The sequence below is a fragment of the Anomaloglossus baeobatrachus genome, chromosome 1 (assembly GCF_048569485.1).
Source record: "Anomaloglossus baeobatrachus isolate aAnoBae1 chromosome 1, aAnoBae1.hap1, whole genome shotgun sequence".
NCBI classification, from domain to species: domain Eukaryota; kingdom Metazoa; phylum Chordata; class Amphibia; order Anura; family Aromobatidae; genus Anomaloglossus; species Anomaloglossus baeobatrachus.
This window is the reverse complement of record NC_134353.1, coordinates 669,115,966-669,137,788: the sequence shown is the minus strand read 5'-3', so window position 1 is coordinate 669,137,788 and position 21,823 is coordinate 669,115,966. Positions and strand designations below refer to the sequence as shown.

The 21,823-nt window shown below is 46.2% G+C and overlaps 1 protein-coding gene across 4 annotated transcripts in view; it reads right to left on the bottom strand.

The window, feature by feature from the left end:
* MVK (mevalonate kinase) overlaps positions 1-21,823 on the bottom strand; it is a 55,987-nt gene that overhangs the window by 9,146 nt on the left and 25,018 nt on the right. For all 4 annotated transcript variants that reach the window (XM_075341720.1, XM_075341722.1, XM_075341721.1 and 1 more), the window contains 7 exons: positions 10,637-10,781; positions 8,167-8,322; positions 7,983-8,086; positions 7,154-7,199; positions 6,794-6,884; positions 4,982-5,098; positions 4,420-4,573 (listed from right to left, as the gene is read on the bottom strand). In XM_075341720.1, coding sequence (XP_075197835.1) covers positions 4,420-4,573; positions 4,982-5,098; positions 6,794-6,884; positions 7,154-7,199; positions 7,983-8,086; positions 8,167-8,322; positions 10,637-10,781 — 813 coding nt within the window. The remainder of the gene's footprint in view (positions 1-4,419; positions 4,574-4,981; positions 5,099-6,793; positions 6,885-7,153; positions 7,200-7,982; positions 8,087-8,166; positions 8,323-10,636; positions 10,782-21,823) is intronic.

Below are 21,823 nucleotides of genomic sequence, written 5' to 3'. Positions count from 1 at the left end.
CAGTCTGCGCTGGATGTACCCTTGACCAGAAGGTCGTCCAGATAAGGAAGCACTGCTAACCCCTGGAGGTGCAGGACCGCAATCACTGCCGCCATGACCTTGGTGAATACCCGAGGGGCCGTGGCTAACCCGAAGGGGAGAGCCACGAATTGGAAATGATCCTCTCCTATCGCAAAATGTAACCAACGCTGATGTGACACTGCGATTGGCACATGTAGATACGCATCTCTGATGTCGATGGACGCCAGGAACTCCCCTTGGGTCATAGAGGCTATGACTGATCGCAGAGACTCCATGCGAAAATGCCGCACCCGGACATGCTTGTTGAGAAGCTTGAGATCCAGGATGGGCCGGAAGGTACCGTCCTTTTTTGGAACTAGGAAGAGATTTGAGTAAAAACCTCTGAACCGGGAACTGGGACAATCACTCAGTTTGCCTGCAAGGACGCCACGGCCTGTGAGAAGGCGGCGGCCTTGGAGCAGGGAGGAGTTGAGAGAAAAAAATCTGTTTGGAGGGCTGGAAGAGAATTCTATCCTGTAGCCGTGAGATATGATGTCTCTCACCCACTGATCGGAGACTTGCTTTAACCAAGCGTCGCCAAAGTGGGAGAGCCTGCCACCGACTAAGGACGTGGCTGGAGCGGGACGAGAGTCATGAGGAAGCTGCCTTAGTGGCAGAACCTCCTGCGGTCTTCTGCGGACGCGCTTTTGGGCGCCAGTTGGATTTCTGATCCTTGGCTGAGTTAGCGGACGAGGCGGAAGGCTTAGAGGATGACCAGTTGGAGGAACGAAAGGAACAAAACCTCGATTGATTCCTACCCTGGGCGGGTTTCCTGGTCTTGGTTTGTGGCATGGAAGTACTCTTCCCGCCAGTAGCTTCTTTAATGATTTCATCCAGCTGTTCACCAAACAGCCGTGAACCAGCAAAAGGGAGCCCAGCAAGAAACTTCTTGGAAGAAGCATCTGCCTTCCACTCTCGAAGCCACAAAATCCTGCGGATAACAAGAGACTTAGCTGAAGCCACCGCAGTGTGGTGAGCAGCCTCTAGCATGGCAGACATGGCATAGGATGAAAAAGCTGAAGCCTGAGCAGTTAAGGTAACCATCTCAGGCATAGATTCCTTGGTGAGGGAATGCATTTCCTCTAGAGAAGCAAAGATGGCTTTGAGAGCCCACACTGCTGCAAAAGTCGGGGAAAACGCGGCCCCCACAGCTTCATACACAGATTTGGCCAGAAGGTCAATCTGACGGTCAGTGGAATCCTTAAGTGAGGTGCCGTCAGCCACCGACACAACGGTCCGGGCTGATAGCCTAGACACCGGAGGGTCTACCTTTGGGGAGTGAGACTACTCCTTGACCACCTCAGGTGGAAATGGAAACCGGTCATCAGAACCACGCTTGGAAAGCGTTTGTCAGGGCAGGCCCTGGGTTTGGTCACAGCGGTCTGAAAACTGGAGTGGTTAAAGAACACACTCTTCACTCTCTTAGGCGAGGTAAACTGATGTTTTTCTGCCAAAGAGAGTTGCTCCTCTGACACTGGCGGATTGAGATCCAGCACAGAATTAATAGAAGCAATCAAATCACTAAGATCTGAGTCACCCTCAGAGAAATCGATGGGATACATAGCCTCCGAGCCCCCAGTGAGGGCATCCTCCTCATCTTGAGAGTCAGCTCTTGAGACAGAGCCGTGGGATGGGGAGGGGGAGGAAACCCTGCGCCTTCTCTTAGAAGGACGGGGTCTGGGATCAGATGATTAATCCTCCGTGAGCTCCGATGGACGGAGGTCAGAGGATAGGAGTCCTCTGTCAAGAGTATTAGAGGCACCCTTTGAGGGGGGCTGATGCATATTCAAAGTCCTGGACAAAAGCCCCCATGGACTCAGCAAATGACTGGGATATGGAACTAGAAAAGGACTCTACTCAGGCCGGGGGTTCAATCACAGGTGCAGCAGCAGCCTGAGAGACACTGGGGGGGTGAGACTCCAGGCTGTGGCACCGCCAAGTTAGAGCAGACATCACAATGTGGATAGGTTGCTCGGCTCAGGCAACAGGAGCTTACATGCAGTGCATGCAGAATAAAGCTTTGGAGCCTTGCTCCTTGTGTGAGACATGCTGCTGGACGTGGGGGGCTTTGCAGAGAATGAACCCCAGGGAGAATATACAGAGTGTCGACAACCGGAGAACGGCTGTGGCTTACCAGACCGCTGAGCGCGGTGTTGTGTGCCCTCCAGATCCCGAAGCCCGGTCCCCCAGTCGCAGCACCTCAGCAGAGATGCAGAATGCAGGATGTCCCAGAGCAGAGTGAACTCTGCCTGAGAAGAGGGCGTTCCTATAAAAGAGCGGGAACTGGAGGGCTATAGAGACCTGCAGGGAAGGAGGGACGCCCCAGCAGTGGGGAGTGTCCCTCCCCTGTGTAGAACGGCCGCCGGGAGGAGCCGAACCTGTCCCTCTGCATGAGTGACATGCGAGGGCAGGAAAATGAAACTAGGCCTCCGGCGAAGCCGGGGCCTAAATTTAAGCGGAGAGGCCGACAAGCAGGCACCATCGGCGCGGTTCTCAGGCAAAAGCTAGAGAACCCGCCGGAAAAGTTAAAACAATCACATACAGCATACTCTCCCCTTACAATAAAGAACCGGGACCCCCAACATAAACGTCTCAGGTACTTAGCTGCTGAGACGCAGGGCCATGTCCCTGGGGATGAGTGCTCCGGTCCAACAGAATCCTCAAGGGGCTGTGGATGGAGACCGGACTCCTGCCAGGCATGGAGACCGTGCTGGCTCCCACTTCAAGCCAGAGCCCAGAAGGGATGGTGAAGGAGCGCGGCATGCAAGGCTGCAGCCTTGTAAATCAACCTTAACAAATCCGCCGACACAGTGGGGTGAGAAGGGACATGCCGGGAGTCCAGACATGGACCCGCTTTTCTTCAAACTCTTTCCAAAAGTCAAACAAATCAGATGAGAATGCATGTGTGGATGTATGCCTCCTGACACAAAGCAATAAACTGGCTAGGACTGGCTACCAGGGGGTGTATAAGCTCAGAGGGAGGAGCTACACTTAAGTGTAGTACTTTGTGTGTCCTCCGGAGGCAGAAGCTAAACACCCATGGTCTGGGTCTCCCAAAGGAACGATAAAGAAAATTAACTTTTTTGAATTTACCAAATGGCTGCAATGAAACAAAGTAAAAAATGTAAAAGGGATCTGAATACTTTCTGTACCAACTATAATATATATCGTACTTTTCACTTTATAAGACACACTTTTGTTCCCCTTTTGTATATTTGTTTAATCCGAATATACGGGAGGGGGGGGTGTAATTATATATATATATATATATATACACATATATACACACACACACACACACACACACACACACACACACACACACACACACACACACACACACACACACACACACACACACACACACACACACACACACACACACACACAGAGTCCAGTGGAGGTGCGGGCAGCTATGGAGCGGAGCTGGGGGCTGCTGGGGGCAGGGAAAGCTGGGAGCGGCAGCGTTTGATCTCCTGCTCCCGCTCATATAATATGCACAGCCGCTGTCCATCAGAAGCATGGTGCTGAAACTGCATCGCGCTGATGGGCTGGAGCAGCGGGGCATATTAGATCTGCCTGTGCTTACCTTTGATCGCACAGGATCCCCCCTCCCCCTGTGTTAGATATGGCCTCCCATGCTGCTTCCCATAGTAAAATAATAAACTCTTTACTCACCTCCTCCAGCGTGTCTGCCCGGTCTCCCTCCTGCTGCTGTGATTAGGCACGCAGAGATATCTCTCTGCTGTCGCGATCACATGACCTGCACTAGAACCAGGAAGTAGCAAGTGCAGGAGACAGGAGGAGCTCAACCCCGAGGAGGGAGACACGAGACAGGACAGTGCTGCAGAAGGTAAGGAGTTTATTTTACTAAAAGCAGCAACATGGGGGCGATATGTAACTAAGGGTGATGTGTGCCTGCCACAGTGGGCCTGTCTGCCAGCCACAGTGGGCCTGTCTGCCAGCCATAGAGGAAATGTGGCATCACTGGGGGACGTGTTCAATATAAGGCGGCCATATCCAGATAAAGGGGGCTAATTTTAGGATGAGGGGGCTATGAGGGACATATACCCTATATTATTTGTTAGACGGACACTGGCATTATAAGACGGACCCCATTTATTAAAAAATTCTCTATTCCTTCACCAAATTTGGGGGTGCGTCTTATAATCAGGTGCGTCTTATAAAGCGAAAAATACGGTATATATTATATAAAATATAATATCTCGACATCCACAAAAATCAGGGCTTAGATAAAATAAGTTTCTTTTTTAATGTATTTATTATATTGGTGTTTACTATGCTATTAACAAAATCCATCTCACTGATATAAGATGGGCAGAACTAACTGTTACTTACCAGGCCGGAGTAAGGTGATTGCACAGCCACCACCTCCAGCTCCCGTCAGCTTACTATGTAGACCATGGGATGCGGTCACCTGACACAGTCTGTCCAATGATGGGTGACCGACCCCGATCACATTTAAATGATGCTGATTAATGTCAATTAGTTCCTGTGAAAAAAAGGAAACAAAACAAAAAGGTCTCATGTAGCAAAAATGCAAGCAGCAGGTGATATATTGTTGAGGATTGAACCTATATGTACTAATTTGATGTATCTGCTGCACACACAATACACTATATATACTGAGCCCTGGTACTTATAAGCTGGAACAAGAAGTAGAAGTAGAAGCAGCAGTAGCAGCAGCAGCAGCAGCAGCAGCAGCAGTAGTAGCATACAAGGGTAGAAATTGTGGGGTTCAATGCAAAATCCCTACCAGAGGCCCCAGTTATCACAGATCTTTAATAGTACTGGTCCTCATTTTGGCCAGATGAACCTTTTGGCCTCAAGGGCACAGGTGTGACTATTACGCCTGTGGCAATATTTCTATTTTTCTGTTATTCTGCCCAAAAAATCTTACCTCCAATAAAGAATAATGCTCTTTAGAAAGCCCATTCTCTGCAGATTGGAGGACTCGCTGACACTCTTCAGAGATGGCATTTATGGATGAAAGCACAGGCTCCATTATATCTGGGTACTGTGAGAACAGATGCATACTGTTAGGATGGCACAAGCAAAGATGGAGACTGCTATTGATAAACCATTTACCATATTGTATCCTTAGTGCTATTTACTCCCATAACGTCACTACACTGACTTCACATACGTGAAAAGGCAGTGAATTTTCGCGATGGTTATACCATAGTCCCCTTGCTGTCTAACAGCAATCATTTTCATGTGCTAGCAGAGGAGAATGAGCAATGTCATTGTCTACATTGGTTTAATTAACTCCTTACGTGCTGCAAGTAGTGGCGACTACTACATGTAGGGAAATTGAGACATGTCCATTGGTCCTCTGCAGCACAATGACATGGAGCCAAAGATTGCCAAGGCAACTCGTGGCCTTTGGTGTGCTTCATATCAAAGTCTAAGGCTACATGCGCACGTTGCGTTTTTTGCTGCGTTTTTGGCTGCAGTTATATATATATATATATATATATATATATATATATATATATATATATATATATATATATATATATATATATATATATATATATATATATATATATATATATATATATATATATATATATATATATATATATATATATATATATATATATCAGTGCCTACAAGTAGTATTCAACCCCCTGCAGATTTAGCAGGTTTATACATTCGGAATTAACTTGGCATTGTGACATTTGGACTGTAGATCAGCCTGGAAGTGTGAAATGCACTGCAGCAAAAAAGAATGTTGTTATTTCTTTTTTTTTTTTTTTTTTTTTTTTTTTTAAATTGGATTAAACAAGTTTTGTATACTGAAAGATAGGAGAAATAAATATATATATATATATATATATATATATATATATATATATATATATATATATATATATATATATATTTTTTTTTTTTTTTTCTCCTATCTTTCAGTATACAAAACTTGTTTAATCCAATTTAAAAAAAAAAAAAAAAAAAAAAAAACACCCTCTCCCCCCCCCAAAAAAAGGCCCTGTCTGGTATCACTGCATCCATAATGACAAGCCTGATAAAACTAGATCATTGTTTTGTTAAAAAAAAACAACACAAAAAAAAACCAAAAACTTCTTAACATAAGAAATCTAAATATATACCGTACTTTTTTCCATGTTGACAAGAGTAATACAAAGTGATTCACCCTCTATTTTACCCAGAAAAATTCCTGTAACTTCTGAAAGACGATCTATTATACTGAAATTTGGACTGTACATATTGTTAAATGTATTCTGCAAGATATATGGGGTGGGGGGGTGGGTTCGTCTGAATTTCTCGGATTATTATCTCTGAGTGCCTGTAATGATCATGGCTTGTTTTCAAATGGCTCCAAAAGGAAAAAAAAATAAATAAAAATAGAGCGGCAATAAATCAGGCGATCTTGGTGGCCACAGTCCCTCAGTCATTAAAGAAGGCTTCAGTCTCTTCCCAAGAAATGTCTAGTAGTGGAGACGACAGGTTGGCGAGACCTCTCTGCGAGGAAGTTTCTCATCGGTGAGGTTCATTGCACTCTTACTTCTCATAAGCCAAAGTATGTACAGTCCAAATTTCAGTAGGGTCGACCATCTCTTTTAGAAGTTGCATCAATTCTTTCGGGATAAAGTAGCGAGTGAATCACCCTGTAGTGGTTGAGTTTAAGACAAAAATGATGTTCGGGCTCAAAATCCCAATTGGCCAACAAAGAATGAGGATGCACCTTCAGTAGCTTGTCTTTCACTCCTGCCACAAGGGTCTTTGTGCTGCGTGGGACACGAGTGTTCGTGAGTAATATCTGCAGTACTGGCACCCTAGAAAGGAGGACCCAAAACATTACAATGGGTAAAGGGCTGGTTTTGACAGTAATAGTAGATTATAGTAGATTATAATACCTACCATAATAATATTAAACCTTAGTAATACACTAATGATTTACATGAATAAGGACAAATGTAACAAAAATATTAAAAGAACATAGTAATATAAAGCTGTGACTGAAGAGGTTTGAGAAAAATTGTGAAAATAAATAAAGTAAAAAAAAAAACATTTTAAAAGAAAAAAAGGGCAACTCAAAGTTTACCTTTCAATTGGTGTTATCTGGCCAGCCTGATACCGTAAAGCACCCCCTACAATAAAAAATAAGATATCTATACTTATACCCTTTATCCAGCTCATATTGCTAGTAGTTTGCCACCATTGTATTGAATGTTTAAACTAAAAAACACCATCAGTTTGTGAAAATGTTATCACAGATATGTTTTCCAATGGGGAGAGAAAATAAGCCAGTGGCACACACCACTGATTGCTACTTGCCTCCTTTGAGAACATGGGATGGGGGGCATGTTGCAATTCAACAGACCTTAACCCCTTTTATTGTCATAAAAGTCATACATGTGATTTCGTCAGTCCCAACATAGCAGGTTTGGTTAACGTAAATCACCCCAATAATCTTTAGGTAGCTGTCAGCCGCACAATGATATGGGTAATTGTTCATCCACCAGATATCTCACATGACAGTCCCATACAAAGCAGTGCTCATCTGGCAGCACACTCCTGTGTTCTCCATGAGACAACTGCTGCTAGACATCTGGGGCTGCAGCTAATCGCTAGAGAACAATAGAATTGGAAGTCCGAAATCAGAGATGCCACATCCTTAACTTGAAGAACATCTGTCTGAAGAGTCAGGACCCTCAAACAAATTAGACTGTTGGTGGAACTCATTGATATCAAAGGGTTTGGCTGACATTAGTGGGGGGGCCTTTAGTCTCACTTATTACTCTTGAACAGCCTCTTACATTGTATGGTCACCTGAATGACACCAATTTACTTAAAAATCATAAAAAAAAAACATTCAAGTTCTAATTCTACATTGATGAGTCTTAAAAACAGAAGTTACAGTAGCGAAATACCCCATGTTCCTACAGCATTATCCACTCCGGATGGGTTCCCATGGATGACCTTCTCACCCTGAAAGGCCCAACCATTAATAAGAGTCAACTCCGTCTGTGTCCACCTGTAACAACAAGTGTTACATTAACATAACATGAATTACAAAAACAATTCTAATAAAACTTTCCAAGCCTAGCCACCTACCTAGTAGTGTCAATGTCTTCCAGCGCTGGAGAGGAAATCATTCCAGTCAAGGTTAAGAAAGCGGCAGCAAGACTCACGGAATATGCAGCACTGGATCCCAAACCAGCCCCCGTGGGCAGCTGAGACCACACCACGATTTCCAAACCAGGCAGTTTTCTAAGTAATTTAAAACAGTTTAGAGGTCAATTTGACCATCTGTTGTATACCTTGTATACCAGCGACAAAACAAACAAACAAAAAAATACCGTATTTTTCGCTTTATAAGACACTTTTGTTCCCCCAAATTTTGGGGGAAAGTAGGGGGTGCGTCTTATAATTCGAATATACAGATTACTACAGGGCCCAGGGGAGGTGGGGGCAGCTCTGGAACGATGCTAGAGGCTGGTGAAGGCTGCTGGAGACAGCAGGAGATCTCCTGCTCCCGCTCATATAATATGCACTGCCGCTGTCCATCACAGTGGTGCTGAAACCGCACCGTGGTGATGAGCTGGGGCAGCAGCGCATATTATATCTGCTTGCGCCCCCCTTTGATGGCACATGCCCCCCCTGTGTTAGATATGGCCTCCATGATGCTGCCCATAGTAAAATAAAAAACTCTTTACTTACCGCCTCCTCCAACACTGATCTCCTGGTCTCTCTGCTGCCGCTGTGATCAGGCACGCAGAGATGATGTCACTCTGCTGTACCGATCACATGACCGGAACAGAATACCAGGAAGTGCAGGAGAAAAGCAACACGGAGGGAGACATCGGGATTGCAATGCTGGAGAACGTAAGGAAAGAGTGTTTTATTTTACTATGGGCAGCAGCATGGGGGCCATATCAAACACAGGGGGAGGTGTGCCATCCATAGGAGACCTGGGCCAGCTGTAGGAGATGTGTGCCATCTATAAAAGACCTGTGCCAGCTGTAGGGGATGTGTTCCAGCAATAGGGGACGTGTGCCAGCACAGGGTGACGTGTGCCATAAATAGGGGATGTGTTCCATCAATAGGAGACATGTGCCAGCAATAGGGGACATGTGGAATCACTGGGGGACGTGTGTCAGCACAAGGGGGCTATATTCAATATAAGGAGGCCATATCCAGATTAAGAGGGCTAATTTTAGGATTGGGGGGGGGGCTATGAGGGACATATACTCTATAGGATTTGTTAGACGGACACTGGCATTATAAGACGGACCCCATTTAACATTAAAAAAAAAATTCTCTTTTCCTTCACCAAATTTGGGGGTGCGTCTTATAAAGCGAAAAAAATACGGTACATTTCTCAATTTAGACCAAAGAATTCTATAGGCCAGGGGTGGGTAATTAATTTTCCTGAGGGGCCACATGAGACACTGACTGTTGTGGAGGGGGCAAGTCAAGAGGCTGAAACTAATTATGCTTAATATTAATGTCAACATTATAAATCATTAACTGTATCACTTAATATTGAGCACAAATAGGTATGCCGATTTGCTGCTACTGCTAATACATGTTACGATAAGATTACATGTTATAAAAATTCTTATCAGTAGCATCAAAGAAAGACCATATAATTTACTGCTTTTTATAAAGATTACAAACCATACTGCTCCTGTTATTCAGCCTTTGTACTTTGATCAATAGCTCTCCCACAAATGTCCACACAGCCCTTCCCATATAGGTATGGTAATCCTCAAGGCCCCACACATGGTATGATAGTCCTCAAACAGAATATGATGGTGCTCACAGCACCTCACACATGGTATGATGGCCCTAACACATGGTATGATCGCACTCACAGCGCCTCACACATGGTATGATGGCCCTTACAGCACCTCACACATGTTACGGTGACCCTCACAGTTTCTCACAAATGGTTTGAAGGTCTTCATAGCGCCTCACGCGTGGTATAATGATCCACACATGGCATGATGGTCCTCACTGCACCTCACACCACACATGCTATGGTGACCCTCACAAAGTCTGGTTGCCCCTACACATGGTATGATAGCCCTCACTGTGCCTCCCCCACGGTATGGTGGCCCTCACAGCCCCTCACATACGGTATTATGGTTCTCACTTAACCCAACACATGGTATGATGACCCTCAAAGCTCCTCAGACTTTCATACAAAAACCTCATGTTACTCCTGTTCCCTCTGCTTCAGTTTTTGCAGTGTGAACTGAGGCCCTGCACAGCAGAGGCAAGGTAATAACATCCTCGCCGCTCTCAGTCGCACATGCTGAATGGTGGAAGGAGCCGGCAGTACCCTCCTGTACCATTGGACACTGTCTGTGTCCTGAGGATGCAAATAGCAGTGAAACTGGGACACCTGTAGAAGAGGCTTCAGGTCTAATCTAAGGTAAGTAGACGTGATTTCTGAGTAAGTTATTTAACTGCCTCCTTGTAAGCAAACACCCACAAAAAGACATATGACCCCTAAGAACACATCTCAGGGCACAACTAGTAAGTCACAGCAGTAACAATTTCCATTCTGCGTACTCACTGTCCACAGATTGAGAGGTAAAGATAGAGGAATGCCAAAACTGCAAGACTTTCAGTATCTCTGGTTCCATTGGAAATGCCTGCAAATGTCTTCAGAATATCCAGCTGCTCTGGGCTAGGACTGACCGGTCCATGATCTGGAGACTCTAGACAAGTGAGAAGTAGAAAATAACTGATGAACTACACTCTGAGTCTGACATAGAGCCATAGAAATATATCAGCTTGGCTGACTGCTGTCTGTATGCACAAAAGCCATATATATCAGGCATAGCAAACTTATACACCTGTAATATACTGCCGCCTACTCACAGAGGTGCCTATTTATCACAGCTGCTCAGTTATGTGGATAACGTAAAGCACAACTTTGGTGTTTAAGGGTTTTTTCCAATGCTGGTGCTTTAAATCCAAGTCCTCTGCCGCCGTTTTTTTACTCACCCGCCACTCCGGTCCCACATCACCATCTTGTCCCATGACGTCTGACTGGCCGGAAGTCAGAAGTTATGTCACAATCGCGCAGTACAACTCTATGACAGCAAGAACAAGGCCAGAACGATGCTTCCATAGAGTTGGACCGAGTTGTGAAATCCATTGTGCTCAATGAAACACTGCAGCTGCCAGCAGGTCACAAATCTCTGGAGACCGACCGGAATGATGCTGGAAACAGATGAAGATTAAAGTAGGGGAGTATAAGACAGGGGACCTAGATTTAAAAGAATAACTCCAGTGTTGAATTAAAAAAAAAAAAAAAAAAAAAAAAAAAAATAATAATAAAAAAACAAACAAAAACAAAACAAAAACAAAACAAAAAACAAAACAAAAAACAAAAAACACATCTTGAAGCATTGCCTGCATTAGTGGTGAACGACTGATAGTAGTCATTGAGAATTACATTTCTCAGGACACATTCATGCTTGGGTTGCTGATGTGCTCTAAAAGGGAATAAGCTGTTGCCACACAAATATAGGCTAGAACAAAGAATTAGGCATTGTGAAATCAACATGCCTGATCGTTCTCTCATTTGACATCTGTCGTTAGAGAGTCAGCACACTTCAAAAAAAAAAATAAAAATAGATGACCGGTCCCTCCCTAGGCTGGTGCTTTCGACTTTGTTTTGCAGTGTATGGCCACTTTAAAATGCAAAGCTGAGGACACTCACTGCTTCAGTAAATAGGCTCTCTTTCTTTTTAAATAGGCCTTTCTGTAACTAATCCCTACATCAATAATATTTAGAATTGTTAGTTTTTCCCAAATGATCTTTAAGTGTGTTAAGTAAAAATCAAAGCTGTCTACTTAAAGGATTTGTCCAGTTTTAAAATGTAATAGTCCATCGGTTTGCCCTGCTGAGTCTGCTCCTCCTTTACACTGCTCCTCACGACTCGTGCCATCCACCTCGGGATCACCACAAAACCTAGTGATTGGCTGCAGCGGTCACTTGTTGTATATGTGTGCCACCACTCCAGAGGTGTCAGAAAGGATAGAGAAATGGAAGTGCAGTTATAAAGATGGCACATGTGCACAAAAAAATACCAATATCTACATAGTTCCATCAATGGAAAAATAGTAACCTTTCAGGCCTCCACAAATGATAACATGACCCCATGAGAGAGATAATATTAAAGATATAGAGATATATATTAGAGATAGATTTAAATCAAATCCACCCTGTCTCTAACTGATTTAAATCACGATTTAAATCACAATTTAAATCACTAGTCAGTAAGGCTTGATTTAAATCAGTGATTTAAATCAAAGTTTCTACCTAAACTAGTTCTTGCTACTTTAACATGCAAGTAGATGAAGATTTTTAGAATCACTTTTTATATTACTTTTTTCTCCCCAGTTTAATGGGTTAATCATTCATATTTGGACACCACTGTTCTGTTGTACTTAGGAAGGAGAAAAATAATCCTGACCTTAACAATTTAAATAGATTTATTCAACTGAAACAATAACAACATTACAGCATAAGTTATTTGCTTAAACAAACATCCATGTTTGTTAACTAATTTGGCTAAACAAAATATTATATATATATATATTTTAAGAAACTTAGACTGTCAGCCCAGCCGACACATGAAAAACTTAAATACTACTGTCCCTGCTGTCCTCTGTAGCTCACTTGTCGTCATCTTCATCATCATCTTCTTCTTTGTTCCTATTCATAATCTGGAAAAGAAAAAACAAGCTTTCCTGCTTTATTGGGTCCCAACCGATTTCTCAATTTAGAATGAATGAGTCCAAAGGAAGAGAATATTCTTTCAACGCCTGCAGAAGAAGCTACTGCTGTTAAAAGTGAAATCATTACTTGAACAGTCTCTAAATCCAAGCGCTTAAGTGACTTCCACCAGTTTACTGGTGTGACCTTCCTTAAAATATCTTCAGCAAACATATATTTCTTGAATGGTTCCCCCTTCGCTCTGAAGTTTATTATAGTTGGCATTAAAGATGGATGATAGCTGGATACCCATCTCATAGCGAACGCCTCTTCCTCAGCACTTAGGTTTTGACCCTGATATTGGATATTGACAATATTTGCCAAAAAATGAGCTGGAGTCAGTGCTTGTCCCATTCGTTTGTTTACTGCTTGTAATTTAATTCTGTCCATGTGTAGTTCTGTTTTTAAGTGTTCACTCAGTTCCTTCCAAATTTCAACAGCATCCGCAATAAAACAGCTATTTTTCTGTATTTTGTTTAAAGCTTGAGAGATGGGTTTCAGGAAGCTCAGCATATGTTCAACATTTCTCTTAAGCCCAATGTTGAGGATTTTGGCCGTGACAGTGCCATCTATTTTATCTCAATTTTCTTCACAAAGTGTCATCAGAATAGGCCAGTTTTTGATATACTGCTCAAAACAGTCCACCACAGAGTTCCATCTAACATCTTGTGGGAGCGTTAACTTGGTTCCACCCATCCTTTTCAGAGCTGCTGCAGCAAAATGATTATTACGGAAGTATTTAGCAATTTCAACAACATTAGCCTTTATTTCTGGAACACTTAAGTCTTTGGCTAAGAGGTGCAGCAAATGAGCACTGCAACCATATGTTATTAGCAGCTTTGTATTCCCTCTCTGCTCTTCTAAATCTCTTCTCATCTTGGATACGTTTGCAGCATTGTCAGTGACCAAACTGCGTACTAGACATTTGAATTTTTGTTCACATGTCATTATAGCTTTTACTGCCACTTCTTGTAAGTATTCTGCTGTGTGTGCATTTCCTGACGTATCAGTTGTTTGTGCAAGGAAGACTTTACCTTCTTCTGTTATACAAGCACATACAATAGGATCATTGTGGACATTACTCCACCCATCAATACTTAGGTTAACAATTTTACCCTCCAGAGCTGTTGCACATTGCTCCATTTCTCTGTCATACACTTGATCCAGCAGTTTCCCTGCAACATCAGCTCTGCTGGGTGGACTGTATCCTGGTCTCAGTGACTGAACCATATTAATGAAATGTGGGTTCTCAGTCAGACGGAAAGAAGAGTTCGTTGCATAAATAAACTGGGCAATTTTTTCATCAATCAACTCTTTTTCTAATCTGCTAGTTCTTATCACAAACCTATCTATGGTGGTTCCAGGAGGTAAAGGTTTTTTCTTCCTTTTGGGTGATGGTGATATGTGGCTGTGGGTGTCTGATGATGATGCTGCTGCTAATGAAGCACTATCCTGGATGGATAACTCTGAAACTGTAGAACAGGATGATGGTGATCTTGGAGGTGGATAGTTTCCAGAATCCATGAATTCCCCTAAACAAAAAAGGTCAATGCTGTTATTTTATTGTTTATTATACAATTTCTGCTTATTGTACACAACACATCACTGCCCCTGCCCCAAAAGGAATATTTGTTTTTCTTCATAACTGCACCAAATGACAGTAACATGCAGTAATAATAAGAAATATAATTTTTCTCACACATGACAGTTCAGTCTTTAGAAATAGGATTCAATAAAAATGTTTACCAACCTGAAGATCCTGCCTGTTCAGGAGTGTTTCTTTGGTCATCTTCATCACCGCACTTCTCATGATGTTGCCTCATTCGTGCCACCAGGCCTTGCATGTCTTTGTTGCATCGTTTGCATTTTGCACGCATGCCTGCCTTACCGATAGGCGAAGGAGCTTCATTAAAATATTCACAAACTGGGTCTCTTTTACGGCCTGCTGCCATTATAAGGAAAGAATGTAATAAACCTCAGATCGTACACACAAACAGATCCAGACTTGTCTGTCTGTGGCTATGCTGCAGTATTGTGCTCAAAGTTTCACTTTCATTTTCTTGTCTGCTTGCCCTTCCTCCTCCTCACACTTAGATTCACATTCTTCTTGTGTTGTGCAGATCTATTCCACTCCAAACAATCAGAAACATATTGTCTAACTTCTTGGACTTGGCACTGAAGGGGTTGATTCTGTATTCATAGGTTTGTAGAACAATAGGATTAAGGTCTTTTTCTCAACTCTGTTCATGTTGTAATATTTTTGCCGTGAAGAAGAGGCTGGGACCTCTGCGGAGTCAAATTCAGTTTTGAGAACTGCGTAAGTAAAGCGAGCGTCTGTGATAATATAGGAGAGAAACTGCCCACTAATCCTACAGAAACCTCTGGAAGAGCATGGCATTGTGAATGTTACACATATACAGCCTTTATTCTACGGAGTTAAACAACTCAGCTTTATCTCATGATGGAAGAACCTTTGGATGGTAAAATATTTTCCTCAAAAAGCAGTTTATTGAAAAAAATCCGATTTAAATAAAAAAAAATCCGATTTTTTTTTTATTTTTAAAAAAAAAAACATTGATTTTTATCCACCCTGAATAGAGATTATATATACACATATATACATATATACATATATATATATATATAGTATTAATTATATATATATATACACACACACGCATATATATATTATATATACATATATATTAATATATATTATATAATATACATATTAATATATATACACATACTAATATATATATATATATATATATATATATATATATATATATATATATATATATATATATATATATATATATATATATATATATATATATATATATATATATATATATATATATATATATATATATATATATATATATATATACACACATATACATATACATATATACACAGACACACACACACACACATATACATATATATTATATTAATATATATTATATATTAATATATATTATATAATATATATATTAATATATATACATATATATATGTTGTGAGGCAAATCCCGGGATATGAAGATGAATTATGACTTCCAGTCATAATCGCTCATCACTCCCTGGCAGTGCCCCCCTCCCTTCTTGTCCTCAATGTCCAGCATCTGTGAAGGTGTCACATCCCATGGCCATCTCCTATGATATGGAAATTAGGTGATGTGGGAACAATGGACACAGGATGACTCCCTGCCGTGACCCTGTGGTAGGAGCTGCTATCTAATTAGCAAGCTTGGAAGTATCCAGACAGAACGACTCCAGTAAAAAATGGTTCATATCTCGCAAGCCATATTTCCGATAAATATGGCAACCATAAAAATGGTGTCTCCGCATGCGGACGATGCTGGCACACCCTTTTTATGGGAGCGGGAGCTTGGGAAATACCCCAGGCGTGATATCAGCCAATGGGGAACTAGTAGACAAGTCATGAGTCCTCTCATTCTGTAGCTAAATTCATAGCTGTCACAATGAGAGCGTCGGCGTCCGCCTACGACGCTCCCAGGCAACGTTATGGCCCATATTCCATGTTGTGGATTGTCCATAACTCCAGCCAGGGGTGGAGCAGTGCTCCCTCTGAGGTCACTAAGGTAGGAGGGGACCTGGATTTGCCCAGGTTGATAACCCTACTTCGGCCATTTTCCAGGGTTCTTTCGCTGGGGGTCACGTGCAGGAAACATCTGTGGGAGTTCCTAGAAACCTGGTCTACAGCGCCCCCCTGTGGCCAGACGCACAAGGTAACTGACTGAATTGCATACCTGTTTGTAAACCATGCTTTATCTGTAACTGTACTCTGACATATGTATATTCTGTAGATTCCCTATTGTATATATTGTAGTTTCTAGTGTGCTTTAGGCTGATTAAATTATATAATTAATCTTGGGCTGTTCTGTTATCTCGATCTTGAATCCCACGTCTGTGTGTTCGGCTAATAGTTACCGTGAAGCGGTTGGTGGCAGCGAGTTGTGCCAAGGATTATTGTGGGGAGGCCAGTGAGATCCGGGGAGGTTTTATATATTCCGCCCGCGGAGGTCTGGGGAATATATACCCTACTCTCACTGGGGACCCTTCAATAATCGGCATAAGTAGTATAGCGGCCTCCTTGCTTATTGTCGGGCAATTCCATAATTGGCCTGACTATAAGAGGGGCGCTAGAGAGCGCGTCACGTGCTCTGTCTGTCGGTCGGGAGGTATAAAGGAGGGGTGACCCCCACTTGTTACCCCCCGATTGTGACGTACTGGTAGCCAGCGCGGGGGATTTCTGAGTGACCCCCCCGGTGGTTTGTGACATATTGGTGGCATAGCGGTGGGATCGAGATAATAGTGTGTGTGAGTGTGAGACCCATACTCCCAGACACTAAAGACTGCCTGCAGCAGCTGTGGCTGCTGGGGTCTTCAGACTAGCTCAACACTAGAGTGTCAGAGTGCAGATACTGTAAGGTGTGTGGAGGCATCAGGTGTCAGTTCTGTGTCAGTGACCAAAAGTCTGCAAGAATGGCTGATGGCACCAGGAGCAAAGCCAAAGGAATGGCCGATGCTCAGGCCAGAGACGATGAGGAGGTTGTCCACGAGCCCTCCAAGAGCCCGACGCCAGAGAACAGCTCTGCAGAGGACATTGCACAACCTGGCAATTATGGACAAGATGAGGAGCAGCTCACCCAAGGGTCCTCAACGAGCCAGATGCCAGCCCTCCGCTCTGAAATGGACAGTGAATCACCTGGCTCTGCAGCGTGCCGCAGATCACCACTTGCCAATCCCTCCGGCCTGAGAGGTGCAGAGGCCCTCCTTCAAGCTGCCTTGGCCAGGCTTATGGCTGGAGACCGGGATACCTACGAGATACTCATGGCCGAGCGTGGGCGACAGGCAGCGCGTGACGCTGAGGCTGCGGAGCGGCAAGCAGCGCGTGACGCTGAGGCTGCGGAACGGCAAGCAGCGCGTGAGGCTGCGGAGCGGCAGGCAGCGCGTGAAGAGCGAGAGCGACAGGCAGACCGTGACTACCAGCTGCAGCTAGCTCAGCTCCGGCCCTCATCAGCCACATGTGACCTTCAAAACACCAAACTTCCAAAGGTCCGTGTTGAGGACTTCCCAGTGCTGGAGAAGGATGGAGACTTGGACTCTTTCCTGACTGCTTTTGAACGGACTTGCTTGCAGCACCATCTGGACAAGGATCAGTGGGCCAAATACCTGACCCCCCGTCTAAGGGGTAAGGCCCTGGATATCCTTGGGGACTTGCCTGCTGAGGCAGATCAGGGCTACGACACCATCAAGCGGGCCCTGATCCAACAGTACAACCTCACTCCAGAGTCCTACCGCAAGAAGTTCCGGACCCTGCAAAAGGGACCAAAGGACTCCTGGGCTGACCACCGGCGGGCACTTGCCCGAGCTGCCGACCACTGGACCCAAGGCCTGCAGCTTTCCACCGGACCGGAGATCCTGGACTTGTTCATCACGGAGCAACTCTTGTGGAACTGCCCTGAGGATCTCCGCCAGTTCATCCGAGACCAGAAGCCAAAGGGGTCCACGGCTACAGCTGCCCTGGCCGATGACTACACCAACAATCGGGCTCCTGACGCCAGGAGAGCAGCCACCAGCAGCACCTGGAGAGGGGGTAAGATGAACTCTGCGACTGCCCCACCTGCCCCTAGACTGCAGGGGGTTTCCCCCTCAACTCCCCTCTCCAGGCCCGTGGCAGAACCAAGACGGTGCCACCAGTGCAACCTACCTGGACACTTCAAGGCCATGTGCCCTCAGCGTCCCAAGGCCCCGGCTCCGTCCCAAGGGCCGCCCAAGGTGTATTGTGTGGGTGGGGGTGGTGGTAGGTCCCTGGACAGCTTCCAACCTGTCACCGTCGGCCGGTCTGTGACCATAGGACTGCGAGACAGCGCCTCGGAGGTGACTCTGGTGCGGCCTGACATGGTGTCCCCCCAAGACTTGATCCCGGGAAAAACCCTCGCTGTCTCCGGGATTGGAGGCATTGACCCGGCGCTGCCTGTTGCTGACATTTATGTGGACTGGGGCGCAGGGCGAGGGGTGAGGGAGGTGGGGGTAACTGATCGGATCCCTGCAAACGTGCTACTTGGGACAGATTTGGGGCAGATAACCTCCCAGTTTGGGCCCCCCCCAAGGGCTGAACCTTCAGCCCGTACTGAAATGACTCCTAACAATGTTAATGTGTTATCTATGAATGATGTAAGGGAGGAGGGAGTGAACTCTGATATTTCTGCTTGCATAGACACCATAGACACACACTCAGCTGCAGCTGTGACAGGGGAGGGGGTCAGAGAAAGGTGTGACAATGCCTCTACAAGTAATCAGCCTGTGAGCTGGGATCTGTTGCCCTCTGCAGGGATAAGCAGAGAGCAGGGTGCTGCAGGGGGAGGACCAGTGTGTGGGGTGGGGGCTACCACAGCAAATGTGGGGTCCCCAGAGATTTCACAGCGGGGTTCTGTTGCTGCAGGGGGGGAACAGGCAGGTGAGATTGGGGCCGGTCCAGGAGCGGAAGTGCTCCCAGGTAAGATCTCGGTGCAGGGTTCCCGCACAACCGGGGTGTCAGGAAGCCAGGTAGGTCTGCCTGAACCGGCGACTTGGTCAGGAACGGAGGAGGAGCAGGCACGACCCACGGTCGCAGCGGCTGTGGCCGCTGTCACCCGCAGTGGGAGTGCTGGAAGCCAAGGGGCCTCCCGGAGGTCCGATAGCTCTTCCCCTTCTGACCAAGTGGCAGCCGAGTCAGGTGGAGGCCAGGACACAGGTCCCGGGGTACTGACTGAAGATGTGACAGTCTCGTCGATTCTGGCCACATCTAGTCAGGGGTTTCAGGCAGCGTTAGAAGCTGACGACAGCCTGAAAGCTCTTAAGGAGCAGGCGGCACAGCCTCCCTCGGACTCGGACCCGGAGCGAGTGGTCTGGGACCAAGGACGGCTGTACCGGGTCACGGTCCAGCAGGGTTCACCGGAGGCGTGGCCCAGGGACCGACAGTTGGTGGTACCCTATCCGTTCCGGACGGAGTTGTTGCGGATCGCACATGAGATTCCGATGGCCGGACACCTAGGGATCGCTAAGACCAAGGCCAGGTTAAACCAGCATTTCTACTGGCCAAAAATGGGGGCCGATGTGGCTGCCTACTGCCGTTCGTGTGAAACCTGTCAGAGAGTGGGGAAGGCGGGGCCACACCCCAAAGCCCCACTAGTATCTCTGCCAATCATCGATGAGCCTTTCAGGAGGGTGGCTGTGGATCTGGTCGGCCCGCTGGCCATCCCCAGCAGCTCCGGGAAACGCTTCATACTGACGGTAGTGGACTATGCCACCCGGTACCCAGAAGCAGTGGCCTTGTCGTCCATTCGGGCTGACAAGGTGGCCACCGCATTGCTGGAGATTTTCTCCCGAGTGGGTTTTCCCCAGGAAATGCTCACTGACCGGGGGACCCAATTCATGTCCCAGCTGATGGAGGCCCTCTGTAAGCAAGTCCAGGTGCGACATCTGGTGGCCAGCCCGTACCATCCACAGACTAATGGCCTGTGCGAGCGGTTTAATGGCACCTTAAAGCAGATGCTTAAGATGTTGGTCGACTCCCATGGGCGTGACTGGGAGCGGTATCTCCCACACCTGTTATTTGCTTACCGGGAGGTTCCACAGGCCTCAACAGGATTCTCACCGTTTGAGCTCCTGTACGGGCGACGTGTGCGGGGCCCCCTGGCTCTGGTGAAAGAGGCTTGGGAAGGGGATTTGGCCACCCCTGGAGTGTCGGTTATCGAGTATGTCATGCGCTTCCGGGACAAAATGCAGGCCTTGACGCAACTGGTACACGACAATATGGCTCAAGCCCAGGCCGATCAGAAGCGTTGGTACGACCAGAACGCTTGTGAGAGGACCTACCAAGTGGGTCAAAAGGTGTGGGTGCTGGTCCCCGTACCACAGGACAAGCTTCAGGCAGCCTGGGAAGGCCCATACCTCGTGTACCAGCAGCTCAACCCTGTGACGTACCTGGTCACCCTGGACCCTGCCCGTGGAAGGCGGAAGCCCTTCCATGTGAACATGATGAAGGCACATCATGAGCGGGAGGCATGTGCGCTCCCCGTGTGCAACCTGCCCGAGGAGGGAGAAGCGGAAACCCTCTTGGATATGCTAGCCCAGGTTAGGGCAGGCGGATCCATTGAGGATGTGGAGGTTGGCCACCAGCTCTTGGAGGACCAACGGTCCCAGCTGTGGGCCACCCTCCTCCCCTTCCGGGGGTTGTTTACCAACCAGCCCGGAAGGACTGACTTGGCTGTCCATCACGTGGACACTGGGGATCATCCCCCGATCCGGCGTTCAGCATATCGGGTCTCCCTGGAGGTGCAGCAACACATGCGCCAGGAGATTGACGAGATGCTGAAGCTGGGGGTGATCCAGGCATCCAACAGCGCTTGGGCCTCGCCTGTAGTCCTCGTCCCTAAGAAGGACCGAACCACTCGGTTCTGCGTGGACTACAGGGGGCTCAATGCTGTCACGGTCGCCGATGCGTACCCAATGCCACGCATCGATGACCTGCTCGATCAGTTGGCCGGGGCTCAGTACCTGACCATCATGGACCTGAGCCGGGGATATTGGCAGATCCCCCTGACTCGCAAGGCCAGGGAACGCTCTGCCTTTATTACCCCATTTGGACTATACGAGTCCACGGTGATGCCATTCGGGATGAGGAATGCCCCTGCCACTTTCCAGCGGATGGTCAACACCCTGCTCAAGGGACTTGAAGGGTACGCGGCCGCGTACCTGGATGACATTGCCGTCTTCAGTCCCACCTGGGAGGACCACCTAGAGCATCTAGCACAGGTGCTCAGGCGGATCCACCGGGCAGGTTTGACCATCAAGCCGGGAAAGTGTCAGCTGGCCATGAGCGAGGTCCAGTACCTCGGTCACCGGGTAGGCGGGAGAACACTGAAGCCCGAGCCTGAGAAAGTGGAGGCCATCGCAT